Here is a 20,182-nt window from a genome sequence, read left to right as displayed (position 1 = left end):
AAGGAGAAATGGCAAATGTTCAGAGCTGGTGGTCCTCCAGGAACGTGGTTGAGAAAAAGTCAGGTTTTATTTTACTTCTTATCCGTGACACCATCAGAATGTTGTCATAGACACCACTGGCTGAATCTCTCGATTTGCAGACACAGACCATAATCAAAACACCTGTACTGCCAAATCTGAAAGGTTGTGAGTGCCGACTTGTGGTTGTACAGCGAAACTGCAATACTCAGGTGTTTAGAATAGTGTCGGTCTATCTGTGCAGATTAAGGGATTAAGATATTCCCATGAGAGATGTACGTTTCAGCATATGCATACAAATAACATTCTCACAAGAATATAAGTAATATGTAACTGTAATGTATAAAAGCCTGTTCCTGCCACTGATTTTAAAATAAATAAAATAAATAAATTAAATTTTTTTAAAATTGTGAGTTATAAATTCAGAATTGTGAGTTATAAAGTCAGAATTGCGAGTTATTAAGTCAGAATTGCGAGTTATAAAGTCAGAATTGCGAGTTATTAAGTCGGAATTGCGAGTTATTAAGTCAAAATTGCGAGTTATTAAGTCAGAATTGCGAGTTATTAAGTCAGAATTGCGAGTTATAAAGTCAGAATTGCGAGTTATACAGTCAGAATTGTGAGTTATTAAGTCAGAATTGTGAGTTATTAAGTCAGAATTGCGAGTTATTAAGTCAGAATTGCGAGTTATAAAGTCGGAATTGCGAGTTATAAAGTCGGAATTGCGAGTTATTAAGTCAAAATTGCGAGTTATTAAGTCAGAATTGCAAGTTATTAAGTCAGAATTGCGAGTTATACAGTCAGAATTGTGAGTTATTAAGTCAGAATTGCGAGTTATTAAGTCAGAATTGCGAGTTATTAAGTCGGAATTGCGAGTTATAAAGTCGGAATTGCGAGTTATTAAGTCAAAATTGCGAGTTATTAAGTCAGAATTGCGAGTTATTAAGTCAGAATTGCGAGTTGTAAAGTCAGAATTGCGAGTTATACAGTCAGAATTGTGAGTTATTAAGTCAGAATTGTGAGTTATTAAGTCAGAATTGCGAGTTATTAAGTCAGAATTGCGAGTTATTAAGTCGGAATTGCGAGTTATTAAGTCGGAATTGCGAGTTATTAAGTCGGAATTGCGAGTTATTAAGTCAGAATTGCGAGTTATTAAGGTAGAATTGCGAGTTATAAAGTCAGAATTGCGAGTTATAAAGTCAGAATTGCGAGTTATTAAGTCAGAATTGCGCATTATAAAGTCAGAATTGCGAGTTATAAAGTCAGAATTGTGAGTTATTAAGTCAGAATTGTGAGTTATTAAGTCAGAATTGCGAGTTATAAAGTCAGAATTGCGAGTTATTAAGTCAGAATTGCGAGTTATAAAGTCAGAATTGCGAGTTATAAAGTCAGAATTGCGAGTTATACAGTCAGAATTGCGAGTTATTAAGTCAGAATTGCGAGTTATTAGGTCAGAATTGCGAGTTATAAAGTCAGAATTGCGAGTTATAAAGTCAGAATTGCGAGTTATTAAGTCAGAATTGCGAGTTATTAAGTCGGAATTGCGAGTTATTAAGTCAGAATTGCGAGTTATTAAGTCAGAATTGTGAGTTATTAAGTCAGAATTGTGAGTTATTAAGTCAGAATTGCGAGTTATAAAGTCAGAATTGCGAGTTATAAAGTCAGAATTGCAAGTTATAAAGTCAGAATTGCGAGTTATAAAATCAGAATTGCGAGTTATTAAGTCGGAATTGCGAGTTATTAAGTCAGAATTGCGAGTTAGTAAGTCAGAATTGCGAGTTATAAAGTCAGAATTGTGAGTTAGTAAGTCAGAATTGCGAGTTATTAAGTCAGAATTGTGAGTTATTAAGTCAGAATTGCGAGTTATAAAGTCAGAATTGCGAGTTATAAAGTCAGAATTGCAAGTTATAAAGTCAGAATTGCGAGTTATAAAATCAGAATTGCGAGTTATTAAGTCGGAATTGCGAGTTATTAAGTCAGAATTGCGAGTTAGTAAGTCAGAATTGCGAGTTATAAAGTCAGAATTGTGAGTTAGTAAGTCAGAATTGCGAGTTATTAAGTCAGAATTGTGAGTTATTAAGTCAGAATTGCGAGTTATAAAGTCAGAATTGCGAGTTATAAAGTCAGAATTGCGAGTTATAAAGTCAGAATTGCGAGTTATTAAGTCAGAATTGCGAGTTATTAAGTCAGAATTGCGAGTTATAAAGTCAGAATTGCGAGTTATTAAGTCAGAATTGCGAGTTATTAAGTCAGAATTGCGAGTTATAAAGTCAGAATTGTGAGTTAAGTCAGAATTGCGAGTTATTAAGTCAGAATTGCGAGTTATTAAGTCAGAATTGCGAGTTATTAAGTCAGAATTGCGAGTTAGTAAGTCAGAATTGCGAGTTTTAAAGTCAGAATTCTAACTTAACTTGCAAATCAGCCTTTATAACTTGCAATTCTGACTTAATAACTCGCAATTCTATCCTTATATTTATATTTTGATTCAGTGACGGGAACGGGCGTCTATAGTAATGGATTCCAAATCATAGCAAACAAAACATCTGTTATTAAACGCTGTGCCACTAAAACATCTCAAGCGTCACCGGCTGTACAATCTTAGAAGAGCACCTGATATTCTGAAGCTGGATAAAACACTTTAGTGTACTCATTTATTGACAATATATTTTAGGTAACGTTTATTTTTTTAATGTATAAAACAGTGCAGTCACAGAAATGATATATTCCACAGCACCGCTGGATTTTCTGACCTTATTAGTCTACATCAACCCTTGAGATGTCTTCACTGCAAGGATCAGACTTGTTACGCACATTTAACAGTGAAATCCTGTGTTTGTTAATGCAGAAGAGAGTTTTCAGGAAGGTCAATGTTTTGAAAAGGCTTCTCCTTCGTATGAACTCTAAGGTGTTTCTTTACCTGTGAAGCCCTCAAAAATGTCTTGCCACACTGTTCACATCTGTGAATTTTCTCTCCAGTGTGGATCAGCATGTGTGAATTAAGAGACGATGAAACGCTGAAACTCTTCCCACACTGAGTACAAGTGTACGGTTTCTCTCCAGTGTGGATCCGCTCATGCGCTTTCAGGTGTCCTGAATATCTGAACGTTTTGTTGCAGTGTGAACACACGTACGGTTTCTCTCCAGTGTGAGTCCTCTGGTGTTGTCTCAAACCCGCAGCTCTAATAAAACTCTTCTCACACTCAAAGCACGCAAACTCTTTGACACCGGTGTGCATCTTCTGATGTCTTCTCAAGGTTGACTGCTCTGTATATCTCTTTCCACATTCTGAGCATGCATAAGGCTTCTCGTTTGTGTGATCTCTCAGATGTCTCGTCAGGTCTGAAGGCCAGAGAAAAGTTTTGCTGCAGTGATCACATGTATGCGGTCTCTCTCCAGTGTGGATCTGCATGTGTCGATAAAAGCTTGGTGATTGTTTGAAGCTCTTCCCACATTGAGTACAAGCGTACGGCTTCTCTCCGGTGTGAGTCCTCTCATGTACTTTCACTATTTGTAACTGACCGAATCTCCGGTCGCAGTGTGAACACTTGTACGGTTTCTCTCCGGTGTGAATCCTCTGGTGATTTTTCAATTCTCCAGCTCTGATGAAACTCTTCCCACACTCAATGCACACATGCTCTTTCACACCGGTGTGGATCTTCTGATGCGCTTTTAAATTTGACAGACGTCTGAAACTCTTCCCGCACTCAGAGCATGAATAAGGCTTCTCCTTTGTATGAACTCTAAGATGGGTCTTCAGCTGTGAAGGCATCATAAATGTTTTGCCGCATTGATCACACTTGTGTGTTTTCTCTCCAGTGTGGATCTTCTTATGCGAATTCAAGTTTCCTAAATCACAAAATCTCATGTCGCAGTGTGAACACTGGTACGGTTTCTCCTCATCTTCACTCAGTTCTTCACTCTTCACCTTCAGATCTGAAAATTAACAAGCTACATTTAAAGAGGCTTGTTTATTACAGCATATATTAAAACACAACAAGTATGTATATGTACAATTTTATATAGTTAATTTCGGTTTTCATTGTACTATTTAAAAAAAAACACCATTATTTGGGAAAACATCAAGTTTAAAAACAGTTGCTTAGCCTACAAGATAACGCATGGTTGAGCGTTATACAGTTTTAAACCAACTAGGGGTCGCATCAGTGGAATCTGAACCACAATCTGCTAGAGCAGGGGTCACCAACCTTTATGAAACTGAGAGCTACTTCTTGGGTACTGATCAATGTGGAGGGCTACCAGTTTGATAAACATTTCTCAAATCAAATCAATTTCAACAATGATTTAACAGGGTAGGAAATACCCTGTGTTTAATGTATTGTAATGGAAAATCATTTTTAGATAAACGTGTGTAGTGGAAACTGTAGGGATAGTTTACAGTTTAACCCAAAGAATGAGCAGTCTGGTAGATGAAGAAGAGCCGGAGTCAAAGATTTAAAAAAAAAAAATCAAGTTTACTGAAGATAGTTTGCTGTTTCATTCGCAGAAGCCAGCTTCAACACTCGCAATGAGTTCCTAGGCCGCTCTGCTTACAGTTTCACCAATCGAACAATTATACTCTTTACACAAGTCCAGAAAGGGTGGGATCCAGGTAAACAGTTCTCATTGGTTACAACAGAAATAGACAATTCTAAATACATGCGTCAAAGAAACATGGTATCTACTTCCAGATATGGACGGCCTTAATGCGTGCGTCAAAGAAAGCATTGTATCTGTCTCCAGATATGGATGGCGACCTGATGCCCGGAGGTGAGGTCGCCCTAAGTTATTAGGAGCTGATCTCCGACCTGTAAAAAGCTAAACCAGGAACACAATAGACACAAACGACCATCTGTGTTAAAGACTCAAGGATGTTTCTTGTACGTTCAGCTGTGTTATCAGGCTGGTTCAAGACTGTTTCCATCAACAGTCTGCTGCAATATCTTGGCTAAACAAGCAGTACAAACTAGATAGAACAGTGAACACACTTTGCTTCAGTGTCTCATTCTGCAGAAACTGTCGTCAGAATGGGCATTATTAGGGTTTGACCTTGTAAGCAGTAAAAACCAGATAAAAGGGTGAACACACTTGACTTCAGTGTCTCACTCTGCAGAAACTGTTGTTGCTGTATGTCTGTGACCTTCTTTGCAAAGAATAAAACTTTAAAAAGACATTCCGAGTAAGACTTTGTTTCTTGACCACAGAGAGCGCCTCTTTAAAGAAATGTGCAGCACTTTATTTTTATATTTCTCTGCAAATATTAACATTTTTAAATGATTACTTTTATTTTAGATGGAGCATACTGGTAAGTGGCGCTATGGTGAGCTATTTTTAGAACAGGCCTGCGGGCAACACATGTGATGTTGAGAATGTGTATCATTTCACTATTTTAATAAACAGCTTCTTAATAATCAACATTACCAACACTATTTTTTTGTTTGTTTTTTTACTGTTGTTGTGGCTGTCAATGTTGCTCATTTGAGTTTTGATTATAGTTTGAATTTGCTTTTTTTTTATTGGTATAGGCCAATAACGTCTGGCAAAGGGAAACTAGTCTTTGAGGAATGACCACAAGCTACTGACTGTGAGCTGTTACCACAAAGAGGGCGGGCGCGCATCCTACTTGATAGACGCGTGCGTCTACGTTAGTGAACAGAACTTGCATAGGCTGTGAAAAACAGGTAATAAAGTTGTAAATAACATTAAGTTTGTGGAACGGAGTGATATACTGAAGGATTCGGATTTCTGCTTTCCAATCCGTCTCATCATGGACCAACGTTTATCCTTTTCATCATCCTGTTTCTCAGTATTGAACTGTGAATTGATTTTAACTAATGAATAAGTTAAAACTGCTTACTGCAAGAATGTTCTGTGTCCTTGTTTCTCTTTTTGCCTGTCTGTTTTCAGGAGACACACAAACCAGGTCATAGGTCATGGAGACCTCTCTCTCTCTCTCTCTCTCTCTCTCTCCATCTGTTCTTATGACTGGAGGTCCAATACAGAGGAGAAGAAGACACCTGTTTTATTGTCCTGATATATTGCCTATAATATTATAGCTGTTTGATTGATCTGTTTTTGAGTATAATTAATTTTAATGTAATTCCTTTCTGTGTGGAGATAGACTGTGTGTAGCCAAGATATTGCAGCAGACTGTTGATGGAAACAGTCTTGAACCAGCCTGATAACACAGCTGAACGTACAAGAAACATCCTCGAGTCTTTAACACAGATGGTCGTTTGTGTCTATTGTGTTCCTGGTTTAGCTTTTTACAGGTCGGAGATCAGCTCCTAATAACTTAAGGCGACCTCACCTCTAGGCATCAGGTCGCCATCCATATCTGGAGACAGATACAATGCTTTCTTTGACGCACACATTAAGGCCGTCCATATCTGGAAGTAGATACCATGTTTCTTTGACGCATGTATTTAGAATTGTCTATTTCTGTTGTAACCAATGAGAACTGTTTACCTGGATCCCACCCTTTCTGGACTTGTGTAAAGAGTATAATTGTTCGATTGTTGAAACTGTAAGCAGAGCGGCCTAGGAACTCATTGTAAGTGTTGAAGCTGGCTTCTGCGAATGAAACTGCAAACTATCTTCAGTAAACTTGATTTATTTATTTAAATCTCTGACTCCGGCTCTTCTTCATCTACCAGACTGCTCATTCTTTGGGTTAAACTGTAAACAATCCCTACAATATGAACAGATCAGGATGTATGAACAGCCCCTAGCAGTGAAAATGAAACTGAAAGCACGCCCTCTTTTAAAAAAATCATGTCACATTTTAGAGTTTTGATTGCGACAAGCATTCAATGTTTTTCTTTCATAGCGAACACAAATAGTTGTGCATGAGAATAAATGTTTAACAGTGTCAGTATAACGACTCTAGCCTATATATAATGTTGAATATAATGCAAGAAGGAATCTGATAATGACAAATGTCTGATTTTACCTGTGAATAAATGGTCTAATGATGTTGAAAATGACAGATTGCAAGCACGTCTCAAACATAATATTTTTAGGCTTGGGCGGTAATATGGTATACCGCGGGATCTAAAAATAGCTACGGTGTCAGTTTCAACACCCTTATACCGTCATAAAAAACAATGCACTCAAACAGAAGACAAGTATTAAATAAATAATATTATTTAATGCCTACAAATGCGTATGCATGATTGTCATCACGGGACAGTGTGAAGGAGAGAAAGAGGTGAGGTACGATTGCGAGTCGCCCACCAAGTGACCTGCAGTTTGCCAGTATTCTTGACCAAACGAGAAGGAAGACGTGGTAAATACAAACTAGAGTAGAGATCTGCGCGGGACTAAATTTTGAATCCCGCTCCGTTTTCTACCCGCCGCACCCGATCACGCTAAAGAGCGGGAGGGGAGGAGAACACCACAGAGCTATACAGAGTCCAGATAACCTGTAACAAGCTGACTGTATAAACACACACACATGCACACGCACACACACGCACACACACGCGCACACACGCGCACACACGCGCACACACGCGCACACACACACACACACACACACACACACACACACACACACACACACACACACACACACACACAGCAACAAACAAGCTAAACACAGCATCGTGCTGTCTCATTCATATGCGTGCTTGCTCGCTCGGGTGTCGCGAGCGATATTGCTAGACGGCCTGCTCCCGTCCAAAATTAAACCAGTTACCAAACACTCTCGCGTGTTATTCTAGTTGGGTCCCGCAGGTGGGAATGCAGACCTCTACACTAGAGGAGCCAACCAGATTTCTTGCGGTGCAAGATTAAATTTCCGAATAAAGCGCGGGAGTGGTCGGTAACTATAGTGCAACTTGAAAGGGAGCGGGAGCGCAGTCTAACAATATCGCTTCCGAGTGAGCGAGCACGCGTGCATCCGCGTGGATGCTGTTTATGGGTGTGTGTGTGTGTGTGTGTGTGTGTGTAAGAGCATGATTCTGTGTGTCGCTTGGTGCTCTCTCTGTGTGTGTGTGTGTGTGTGTGTGTGTGTGAATGAGAGCGCATGTACAGATCTCTAATACAAACAAGACAAACAGGTGACCGCGAGCCTAATGTCGCATATACAGTATTCAGTTTCTGAATGGTTTAGGCACAAGCCAACAGTTTGGTGATGCTGTCTGAGCCTTACATCATAATTTTTTTAATGCACGGTAATACCGGATACCAAGGTAAAATAGGGAAGAGGTTTGACGGCATCAAAATTTGGATACCGCCCAAGCCTAAATAGTTCAACTTCAGAATTCTGAATCAATATATTCTGATAATATCACTTTACTGTGCATTAATGACCAGGAAAAATTTAAAGTCTATTCAAAATTGATAATTTTAATCGACAGTAGACCTACACATAATATTATTGTTGTTATAGGTATTTGATCTGTGCAAAAGGCTGCCACCACAGCTGGAAAAATCCTAGAGGAAACACGGGGTGAGATCTTTTTTTAAAAACGCCCTTGCTCATCATCTGATGGTCAGCTATCAAGTTAAAATTGGCACAGAAACAACTGTATCTGAACATGTTGACACTCATCAGTCACTGAGAGAGCTGGAGATTTGTCAGTTTCACTGCGGTCAGTGAGTGTCCAGTTTCCTCCAGTTAGGATCAATGCAGCAGCGAAGACGAATGTCAGGCTCACTGTTCTCCAGCCTCATTATTGAGGAGTAATGAATAAACACAAACCTATTAGTTCTTCAGTCTCTTCCTGTTTAATTCTGCAGGGTTCTGGATCACTCATCTTCTCACTGTCCTTCAATAAACTCTGTCTTTGTCTTTCACTGATGGCGGCAGAGCTTCAGGAGAACAAACAGAGAAATGTGATTAAATCGTAGTATATCTTATAGTTAATACAATATTTGATTGTGTAATTTGCTCAAGTCAGTTGACACCGATACAATTAATTATTTTTGTTAATATAATTAATAATTAAATATAATTAATTAATGTGGGAATTTGCAGATCTGAATATCTGACATTCAGAAGCAGCAGCAGATCAGCGTGTTTTACACTCAGTGTTTGCAGGATGAACTACTGACTATTGTAATTAACAAACCTATTTGTACATTTATATCAAAATCTAGATTTAATTAAGTACACACCAATAAACTAATTTGATTATTAGCACTAGCACATCTACAGAACTGAGAAATCACAAAAACCTAAAAAAGAAAGGGCACCACAAACTATTAATTTTATATTTACTGCATCAAACTTCATATATCCCTTTACAGATTATACTTTGCAATATTACAAATACAAATGTACTAACAAACCCAAACACATTCACTCATATTGTCCTCTCAGAGCTCCTCGCTGCCTGCTGTATTGTTTTGGTCAGCAGACACACAGATAGAGGTGAACTCAATGCAGAAACTAGTCGCAGATTGTCGCTTTAATAAACTGTAAAGTGTGTTTTATTGTCGTGTAAACACGAGAAAAAGCGTCAACGACTCACCTCAGCTCTGAAGACTCGACGCTGAATGAACGCGTCAGCGCTGACGTCATCACGGCGAGGCGGGAACAACGAAAGATCAACAGAAAGCTCCAACTTGGGTACTCCTAAACCAAAACAATCTCTGAATGTAGACAAAAAGCCGTCTTAATCATGTGTGCGGTGAAGTGCTGTTTATTAAACACTTAAAACGTCAAAGATGCACTTAAATAAAACAGAAATAATTAAATTAAGTAACAACAATCAGGATTTTTTCTAACAAAGCGCAATTATGAAACAAAGTATAAACTGATGTATAAAATTAACAGCTTGAAGCAAATAAACACCAATGAAAATACAACAAACATTAAAGTGTATAGCTTCTCTTTCCGCACTCATAATAGTGTGCAGTTCTTGGATCGAACCAGCACTTTCTCATAAATTAATCCACAGACACACATCACTGTGTACTGGCGGCCATTCACCACGCAGAAATTGACCCTTCGCTAAGCCACACTCGAAAACCGCCACACACTGTGGGTTAGCAATCGTAGCTACGCGCAGGAGTACTGTCACGCTTTCGAGTGAGGGAAACAGGCCAAAGCGTTGTGCATATGGATTGTGCAAATATGATACCCGCTATGCTAAAAATTTAGACAGGATGGTGGAATTTTTTCCCTTTGCAAAATCTAAACTCCAAGGGGAGAAATGCCAGCGTGGATTAAGCTGTGTGCGGGGCACTAAAAGAGCGGGGTTAAGTTGGTTTTGTTTTAATATTCCGGACATATTAAGTTATAGACCGACTGCAATAACTCACACACCTCTTACCCTAAACACATCCAAACTGTGTTTCCTACAAAAACACAAAGCAGGTTGTGTTTCACAGCTGTCTTTTTTTTTTTCGCTCGATATTATGAGCACTGCTCAATTTAAGCCCTCGCAATAATAATCATACTAATAGCAATAATATTTGCCTCCATTTCATGCTACAAATATTTGAAATTACATATTAACAGAACAAAACCGAGATATGATCACAAACTGAGCACTTACGATCAATATACTTCACCCGCAGCTGTTTTTCAGTCATTTATATCGCCCATGTCCATGTCAGAGCTACAATTCACTGTTGTTTTTGTCGGTCTTTTGAAGACTGGTCATTGGTGACGATGCTATAAGGGGTTAGTGTCTGTTTTTATATTTGTTGTCGGATTAATAATTGCTGGTAGGGGAAAATTTATTTGTTCAGTTCTGCTATTTATACTTTGATTAACTTAACTGCAAATTAGAATAGAAACTGTATAAAATGCACACAAACATGCTGACAGTAATAGGCACTGTACATTGTTATGTCAATGATGCTAATATTCGGCACAAATCCATCAGTGTCGCCATTCTCGTCGGTTAGTAACGCTATATTTCATTGCACAACAATAGTCTATCAGGCGTTCTGGCTTAAAAAAAAAGAGAAATCACGGTTTAATTAATTATTATTAGATTATTTTTTAATTTCACCTCTCATGCTGTGCATGAAGTAAGCTGTTGAATGGTCAGCGTATGAGGCAGCTAGGCTAACCTAGCTTCAATTTAAATATTCAAAATATATATACAAAATTAGCGCGTTAATGCATGTGATTACTTTGAAATATTTAACGTGTTAAAAAAAATAACGCAGTTGCAGTTTCTTTTTATTTGTGTTGTGGCCGTTGGTGTTCAGGGACGGCGCGTGCATAGAGGCGACCTAGGCAGCTGCCCTGGGCAGCAGAAAAGTGAGCGAACCCCCCGGTCTTCACTTTCATCCGCTACAAACCCCACCCCCCCTCACCTCACGGCCCTACTTTCAATCGCGAACCAGCATATTTTCATTCCGGATGTTTTAATGGATGTTGATACCGCATGGCGAACGGAAAGAAAAACCTCCGCATTTCAGGACTCGCGTGATCCTTTAAGGTAATCAAAAATCACTGCTTACATGGTCGACTCTTAATCAGTATTATCCCAATCATAAAAGCGGAGCACTGAGTACATTCACATGGACACCAATAAAAGCGGCAGATGACCTCTCTACCTTTAAGCTGCTTCCATGAGCCTTCACATTTCATAAGTTTGGCGTGTTTCCCCCCTACACGCAACTCTTGTAAAGCGTCTGCTTCATGTTGGTGTGTTAGAATCCTTAATGTAAAAGACAGCCGTACTTTAGAATGCTCAGTTTAAGCAAATTTGATGAACGCGATCGTGCGTGTTGATAAATCTGAAGTGTTCCCTCGATCACAGCATGCGCTGTACTGCGTGTCTGTGTGTGTGTTTGTAATTCACTTAGAATCCAACATGGAAATCAGTTTTGTTTGTTATTGGCATGGATTGTTTTGAAATTTAAATGGCACTTACATGCCTATGTTTTTATTTCTGTAATAAATATGGCGTTTTGTGACTAATCATGATTAATTACAAAAAATTTTTGATTAATTACGTAATTTTTTAAAATAATTTGACAGCCCTAATATATATATATATATATATATATATATATATATATATATATATATATATATATATATATATATATATATATGGCGACGCAGTGAGGCAGTAGGTAGTGCTGTCACCACACAGCAAGAAGGTCACTGGTTTGAGCCTCGGCTGGGTCAGTAGGCAATTCTGTGGAGAGTTTGCTATGTTCTCCCCGTGTTTGCGTGGGTTGCCTTCGGAAGCTCTGGTTTCCCCCACAAGTCCAATGACAAGCGGTACAGGTGAATTGGGTAAGCTAAAACTGTCTGTAGTGTATGAGTGTGAATGGATGTTTCCCAGTGCAAGGTTGCAGCTGGAAGGTCATCCGCCGTTTAAAAAATTAGCTGGACAAGTTGGCAGTTCATTCTGCGGTGGGACTAAGCTGAAAATAAAATAAATGATTGTATATATATATATATATATATATATATATATATATATATATATATATATATATATATATATATTTTTTTTTTTTTTTTTTTTTTTTTTTTTTTACATCGCAAAATTGTCCACAAATTTCTGGGAATTGCCAGAAAATCTGTCATTTTTTTATCGCAAAACAATTGTGAAAAACTAGGGGGTCTGATAAGGTTTCTCTCTAGTGTGCATCTTCTTGTGTTTTCTCAAACCTCCAGCTGTAATAAAAGTCTTCTCACAATCAAAGCACACGACATCTCTCACACTCATGTATCTTCTTATGTTGTCTTGAACTTGACTGTTGTGTAAAACTCTTTCCACACTCAGTACATGAAAAAAGGCGTCTTGTTTGTATGAACTCTAGGATGATCCTTCAGTTTTAAAGGCCAGAAATTCAGCATTGATCACATGTGTGGTTTGTGGTTTTATGAATCAGCAGGTGTCGTTGAAGGTTTGGTGTATGTCTGAAGCTCTTCCCACACTTAGTACACATGTACGGTTTCTCTCCAGTGTGAATCCTCTCATGTACTTTCAGTATTTGTATCTGACGGAAGCTCTTGTCGCAGTGTGAACACTCGTACGGTTTCTCTCCGGTGTGAATCCTCTGGTGATTTTTCAATCCTCCAGCTCTGATGAAACTCTTCCCACACTCAAGGCACACATGCTCTTTCACACCGGTGTGGATCTTCTGATGTGCTATTAAATTTGAGCAATTACTAAAACTGTTCCCGCACTCAGAACATGAATAAGGCTTCTCGTTTGTGTGAAGTCTAAGATGGTTCTTCAGACCTGCAGGCCTTAGAAACGTTTTGCCGCATTGATCGCATTTGTGTGTTTTCTCTCCAGTGTGGAGCAGCATGTGTCTTTGCAGGTTTCCTGAATCATTGAAACTCTTGTCGCAGTGGGAACACTTGTGTGGTTTCTCTCCAGTGTGAATCCTCATATGAAGCTTGAGTCTGCATTGGTGCTTGAAAGTCTTTCCACACTGGGTGCAGATGAAACCGTTTACGGCTGTTGTTTCCATTGAAAAACTATCTTCAGTCTCTGATTGAGTTTCCTCTTCACTCTTGACATGATGTTTCTCCTCATCTTCACTCAGTTCTTCACTCTCCTCCTTCACTATTACATCTATAAAAAAAATGAACAAGTCACATTTTAATACAGCATATATTAAAAAGTGTGTAGCAATGTAAAATTTAATATAGTTTATTTTAGTTTTTTTTTTTTTTTTAGAAATTCTTCATCAGTAAGGCTGCAAAAATATATTTAAACTCTATCACTCTCCTTCATATCAATGATTGTCGCATAAGTTGGTCCAGCACATTTCCCTAGTGGTCTCACACTACTAGGGGTGTAACGGATCATGGTTGATCTAGAGCCGGGGTTTTCAAAGTGTGAGGCGCGCCTCCCCTGGGGGGCGCCAGAGCATGTCAGGGGAGGCGCGGGAAAAAATATTATAGAATAAAAATATAATTATTAAGTTTAATTAATATATGTATTTTTTATTATATTTAAACGTTTTAATTAAACAAAGCTAAAAAAAATAATACGTCAAAAATAAGAAAACCTTTATTACCCAGAAGGCCATAGCTGTGAATTCGCTTCTGTTTGGCAAGCCCGCCAATACAGGTATATGCCTGCTAGTACAATGGATCGGTTTCTGAGACCCCCCCGATTCAAAGCCTTCAAGTTCAGGGCTTAAACCCAAAAGACGACGATATGATGATCAGTATTTGAGTTTAGGATTTACGTGGACAGGACCAGCTGATGAACCACGACCTTTATGTGTGGTTTGTCAAGATATTTTGGCTAATGACAGCATGAGACCCGCTAAACTTCGACTGTTTTGACTGGGGTGGACAGTTCTTGGATCTGTTCTATTCATATTGAACCATCATCCTCGTTTTAAAAACGTTATATTAAAATACTTGTTACTCTGTAAATTATTGCACTTTCATGCAAATGATGATAAAAGTGAGTTAACAGTCTGACATCTGTCTGTCTTTATATTTATACTGTGTGTGTGTGTATATATATGTATATGTATATGTATGTATGTGTGTGTGTGTGTGTGTGTGTGTGCGTGTTTGGGAGGAGGGGGGCGCCAATGGATAAGTTGTGTCAAAAGGGAGGCCCACTGTCTTAGACTTTGAAAAACCCTCATCTAGAGCTGCAATTAATCGTTAAAAGATGTCGATCTCGATTTCACCCCTTAGACGATCTTAATCCAGCATTTCTACGATTCTGCAAATCATATTTTCAAGTTCAGGAGAGAAGAAAAGGCGGCCGGTCGAGTCTTTTCAGTGTTTCACATACGTTGCTCAGTGACAGTGACACCTCCAAATGATGTTGAATGAGTCAGATACTGTATTTATAAGGTATAATTCACCTAAAAATGTCATTTTTGTCTACATATAATGATGTTTTCGTGGCCGGGAAATCACATGTAACGTGAGCTGATGACCTTGAGCTGTTATCACAGAGTGCGCTCGCGCTCTACTTAATCATAGATGCGCGCGTGTCTACGTTAGTGAACAGAACCTGCATATGTTGCAAGTAACAGGTAATACAGTTGTAAATAATATTCAGTTAGTGGCACAGAGTGATCGTTTGGGAGCCGTGCGCGAAGTATGAACAAGCTTAGCAGTCAAAATGAAACCGAAAGTGTGCACTTCATTTAAATGATCATATCGCATTTTAGAGTTATGATTGCTTCAAGCATTTGATATGTTTTTCTTTCATAGCGAACACACAGTTGTGCATGAAACTAAACGTTTACAGTGTCAGTATAACTACTCTAGCCTATATATTGTTGAGTATAATCTGATAATGGCAAATGTGTGATGTTACCAGTGAATAAAATTGTCTAATATGACAGATTGCAAGCATATATCTCAAACATAATAATTCAACATCAGAATTATTATAAGTAGAATAGAATCATTTTTAGAAACCAGTAGACCTACACATAATATTATTATCGAGGTTGTGCCATATGTTTGTTTTTACCATACCTTTATTTTACATCTACAGAATCGTGAGAAAATCGTGATCTTTATTTTAAGCAAAAAAAACGTGATTCTTATTTTAGCCAGAATCGTGCAGCTCTAGGTTGATCCATGATCTGTACAGATCACAACCCACAGTTTGGAATCGCACGTGAGTCACGATAGGGTTGTCACGATACCAGTAATTCATGTTACGATACTATACCAACTGAAGCATCATGATACCAAGTAGTATTGCGATACTGTAATTCATAACTCAAATCTACGAAATAAAGAAAATTGGCAGAATTACTTTATTTTAAATGTTATAATAGGCCCACTTGAATTCAATTCATAATTCCCTTATTATTGAAACAAGTATTTGCACCTCACTTCACCTAATGTATGTTCCTTTTGTTTCTTTAGATAACTGACCAACAAAAAAATATATACATTATGGGCTCTATTTTGATGATCCATGCGCAAAGTCCAAAACGCAGGGCGCAAACGCAATAAGGGCGTGTCAGAATCCACTTTTGCTAATATAAGGACGGAAAAATCTGCTTTGCGCCGTGGTGCATGGTCTAAAGGCTGATTTATACTTCTGCGTCAAATGCCGGCGTATGCTACGGCGCTGACGCATAGCTCTTCGCCTTGGCCGTCGGCGTCACTGACGTGCACCTCTCAAAAATTGTAACTACATGTCGCAACAACGCGTAGCGCTAGCTCTGTGATTGATTGGCTTGGAAGCGCTGATGAGTCGGGGCGGGACCGAGAGCCACACGAATGGCAAGAGCCTGATCGAGCGATTATTTATAAGTGTGGAGTACCGTGAAGCAGCTCAGGATGGAAAGTTTTGTTTTGTGTTTACCTCATAGTTAAAGTTGTTGCACATCTGCCGGTTCCTGCCTTAAAATGAGCGAGTTTGAGCCACTTGTACATCCCGGAAGTGTTCAGGAAACGCAAAACAGAAGCGAAGAAACTCGACACATAGGAACATTTACACCTCACTGCCAACTAGCGTTTCGGAAGTGTTAATGCAGAACGACAGAGACAGCGCGCAGAAGTATAAATGCACAGCTGCGCGCGTTGTATGCGCCGTGGGTTACGCCGGTCACTTGACGCAGAAGTATAAATCAGGCTTAACAGGGTTGAGCTTATTCTCTTAATTAGTTATAGGTGTGTTTTGAGAATAAACCAATCAGAGTTTCATCTTCCATTCCCTTTAAGAGCCAGTTGTGTCGCTCCATGATGCATTTGCTATTTACATGGCGACTTTGTAAGTGGAAAAACTGAGCGCTTCACCAGCGAGAAAACAGTTAAACAGAGCATCTGCAGCGCGAGAATGAGAGACGAGCCTCCTCATGCTTAACTTTCACTTTCACTCTCGTGGATAAGGAAACGTGCCTTACACACAGATATCCATTAGCCTATAAATAATTAATTTCATTTGTTAAGCACAAAGATCTGTGTCAAAACTATTTCTAAATTCAGTTCTAATGTCCAGCAAACTAATAAATGAACAATAATAACGAAGTGTGCTCAAACATCTGAGTTACATACAAACACACATGCTGTGCCCCATATGGTCTGAAACCTGACAGGAGGACAAATCTAATCTTGTTTTTAATAAAACAAATATACATATGCATATAATAAATAATACTGCTAATAATAATAACATTATACAAAAGCAAATTGTCATGAATAAACTGAAAAAGCCTCCCGAGATGAAAAAAGCATGGAGCCTGTGGTTTTTATATTGATGTAGGCTAGAAAATAATATTTTTGTAATATTTTAATCCTTTCTTTTTTATTTGTAAAGATATTTGTGTATTGCTCTACATCCTGTGTGTATTAAGCAGTCTGTAAGCGAAGCGCACAACTAACATGCTCTGTGCTGGACTTCAGACCAGGGTTCCGTTCTTCGTACCTCGCTTAAATGATCTAAGATTATTTGGCAGATCCTGGATCTGTTAATCTTGATAACTGATCTCTCGCTAATTTGGTTCTTCAAACAAGTTCGCGAATTATATTAGAATGTCTGGATGAACTGATCTGAGATCGCTGCGTGTGTTGTGAAGGACAGATCAATCGATCCTCGAAATCATGATCAGCAATGCAGTGATTGGCTGACGGCACAGCAGCGTAATGACATCATCTGATTAATATTCAATTATCCATGTGAGCAAAATTACATCAAATTAGCAGTAAACGGCTTGTTAAATATGACACGCAAGAACTTTCCACATTTGTTGTGAGCTGCAGGCTTTACACTTTCATTTGTCAAGACAAGAGTATTCATCATGTATTTCAATGCAATTAATATTAAGTTCTACATTTAGAAAAGATTTTCTTTATTATTGTAGCCGTTTTTTAATCGGTGTAAAGAATAACAGGTTGTTTACAAAAGCATTTTCATATTGGTAAAGGCGTCTGCAACTTTTGTGAAGCTTCAAATCACTATTAACTATCAAAACATGTTCATGACTGCTGACATGTATTATTGCTTTAAAAAAAGTCACATATTGTGCTTTTCTATTATACACAATTTGTACTAAAGCGATCTAAAAAGTTAATATCAATAAGTTTTCTCTTTGCACCAGGTGGCAGTCTTTGTACTTTCATTTCGAGAGTGCAGATTGTATAGCCTACGTTTTATTAATATGTATAACTTTATTTATTTTATTAATGACTATAACTTTATATATATAGTTAAAAAATATGTACCATTTTCCCAAGTGTATATAACTACTACTGTAAGAAAATATCAGAATTCGGAACATACGTTCTGTATTATCTTTGCTTGAACTGAGCCGATCTAATCCTGTTTATATGAATTGAACCTGCTCCCAATCAGGTTTGACCTAGCAGAACTGTTGCCATGACAACAATTATCGGATCAGCTTTAAAGAACGAAACGATCCTGGATCGTGTCAAATCGTCAATATCCAAATCCAGCTAACTGAGTAATCCACGTACGAAGAACGGACCCCTGGAGATTGGTCAGTTTTACTGCGGTCAGTGAGTGTTCATTTTTCTCCAGTTATGATCAATACAGCAGCAGTGAAGACAGATGTCAGATTAACAACTTCACTGTTGTTCAGCCTCATTATTGAAGAGAATTGAATAAACACAAACCTATTAGTTCTTCAGTCTCTTCCTGTTTAATTCTGCAGGGTTCTGGATCACTCATCTTCTCACTGTCCTTCAATAAACTCTGTCTTGGTCTTTCACTGATGGCGGCAGAGCTTCAGGAGAACAAACAGAGAAATCTGATTCATTTACACTGTTTGAGGAAATAAACACATTATGATGGTGTGTAATTTGCTCAAGAGTTGACACCAACAATAAACATGGGTTGCAGCTGGAAAGGCATGAGCTGCGTAAAACAAATGACCTTTGCTGTTATACTTGTGTCTACTGATATCAGCCTTTATCCTTTTTGTTTGTACGTTTATTAAAACCAATAAACATTAAAAAATAATTAAAGAAGTGAAATTGTCAAATGTAACACTAAAAGAATTTATTATTTTCTCCATCAGCAAGCAATACTGCACATCTACACCTTATCTAAAAATTAAACTTTAAAGTTTTAATCATATCTATAGACCATTTCAATGTGGCCATGTCATTGGCACATGAACGTTTCCTGCTTGTTATCAAACTATTTCATAACTGTAACAAGAGGCAATTCAATCATGACCTAACTTTAAAACAGCTATCATAACATCATTTATCAATATGTGGCTCTTTTTGGATTCTCAGAAGCTATAAAAACTAAAAATGTAAAGCAGGAAACACGCTGGGACCATTGCTTTTGTTTACGTCCCTCAAAATGGTGAATATTATGAAAATATGTACAGTGATATGTTTATAATTTGTCTGATTACACAAGCAAATTGTACTTTTATACAAAATAAAAATGTTTTATGTTAAAAAAAAGTTGACACCAATGAAATTAACTTAATGTGGGAATAAGTAGATCTGAATACTGATGAGCCTCAAACTAGAAACACTCATTAAACAGGAGCAGCAGCAGATCAGCTCATTTTACACTTATTAAACTCACTCACACTCAATTTTAACTCATCGCTATTGTAATTGACTAATTAACACAAATATTTTTACACATATCAATATCTATAGTATTTAAAATAATAAAGTAATTAGCTTGTTAGCACTAGCACATCTACAGAACTGAGAAATCACAAAAACCTCAAAACCTAAAAAATAAAGCGCACCACAAACTATTATTTTAATGTTTTCTGCATCAAACTTTATATATCTGGCACAGCAGATTCACGATATTTCAATTAACAGATCATAATTAGCAAACAAAGTGAAACACCAACACATTCACTCATATCTTCCTCTCATAGCTCCTCTCTGCCTGCTGTATTGTTTTGGTCAGCAGACACACAGATAGAGGTGAACTCAATGCAGAAACTAGTCGCAGATTGTCGCTTTAATAAACTGTAAAGTGTGTTTTATTGTTGTGTAAACACGAGAAAAAGCGTCAACGACTCACCTCAGCTCTGAAGACTCGACGCTGAATGAACGCGTCAGTGCTGACGTCATCACGGCGAGACGGGAACAACGGCAAATCAACAAAAACGCGCCAAAATACACTGAAATTAATACGATCTGTGAAATCAATTTTTTATAAATATAGATTTGTATATTATACAGGGCAATCAGTGCTGTTTATAAGATTTTTTTAATTATTGTTTTAATTGGGAGAATATGTACCATTACAGAATGTTTGTAAATATTTAAAAAGATCCTCTACATTTT

The 20,182-nt window shown here is 37.9% G+C and overlaps 2 protein-coding genes and 1 long non-coding RNA gene across 5 annotated transcripts; 1 reads left to right on the top strand and 2 right to left on the bottom strand.

The window, feature by feature from the left end:
- Positions 1 to 2,681: 2,681 nt before the first annotated feature.
- Positions 2,682 to 9,556, bottom strand: LOC110437714 (zinc finger protein 729-like). 2 transcript variants are annotated; one of them, NM_001366275.1, is made up of 3 exons: positions 9,495 to 9,556; positions 8,723 to 8,832; positions 2,682 to 3,951 (listed from the first exon to the last, which is right to left on the bottom strand). In NM_001366275.1, the coding sequence occupies exons 1-3, from the start codon at positions 9,542 to 9,544 to the stop codon at positions 2,855 to 2,857; spliced, it is 1,257 nt and encodes a 418-aa protein (NP_001353204.1). In that variant the 5' UTR covers positions 9,545 to 9,556; the 3' UTR covers positions 2,682 to 2,854. The 2 variants fall into 2 exon arrangements, with proteins under 2 accessions (NP_001353204.1, XP_087158405.1); XM_087302279.1 differs by having other exon boundaries at positions 2,696 to 4,397; positions 6,702 to 8,832; positions 9,495 to 9,536.
- LOC147831431 (uncharacterized) lies at positions 5,112 to 6,640 on the top strand. Its single transcript, XR_015521642.1, has 2 exons — positions 5,112 to 5,320; positions 5,541 to 6,640. It is a non-coding gene; the product is annotated as an uncharacterized LOC147831431 (long non-coding RNA).
- A 2,675-nt stretch (positions 9,557 to 12,231) lies between the features above and the next one.
- Positions 12,232 to 19,943, bottom strand: LOC566710 (uncharacterized). Of its 2 annotated transcripts, XM_087303740.1 has the most exons (4): positions 19,917 to 19,943; positions 18,527 to 18,636; positions 12,786 to 13,526; positions 12,446 to 12,720 (listed from the first exon to the last, which is right to left on the bottom strand). In XM_087303740.1, exons 2-3 carry the CDS (start codon positions 18,579 to 18,581, stop codon positions 12,793 to 12,795), a joined length of 789 nt encoding a protein of 262 aa, XP_087159866.1. In that variant the 5' UTR covers positions 18,582 to 18,636; positions 19,917 to 19,943; the 3' UTR covers positions 12,446 to 12,720; positions 12,786 to 12,792. The 2 variants fall into 2 exon arrangements, with proteins under 2 accessions (XP_087159865.1, XP_087159866.1); XM_087303739.1 differs by having other exon boundaries at positions 12,232 to 13,526.
- Between the last annotated feature and the right edge of the window lie 239 nt (positions 19,944 to 20,182).

This window comes from Danio rerio, chromosome 22 (genome assembly GCF_052040795.2).
Source record: "Danio rerio strain M-AB ecotype USA chromosome 22, GRCz13ab, whole genome shotgun sequence".
In the NCBI taxonomy this organism is placed as follows: domain Eukaryota; kingdom Metazoa; phylum Chordata; class Actinopteri; order Cypriniformes; family Danionidae; genus Danio; species Danio rerio.
The sequence above is the reverse complement of the archived record's forward strand: the minus strand, read 5'-3'. Positions and strand labels throughout refer to the sequence as shown.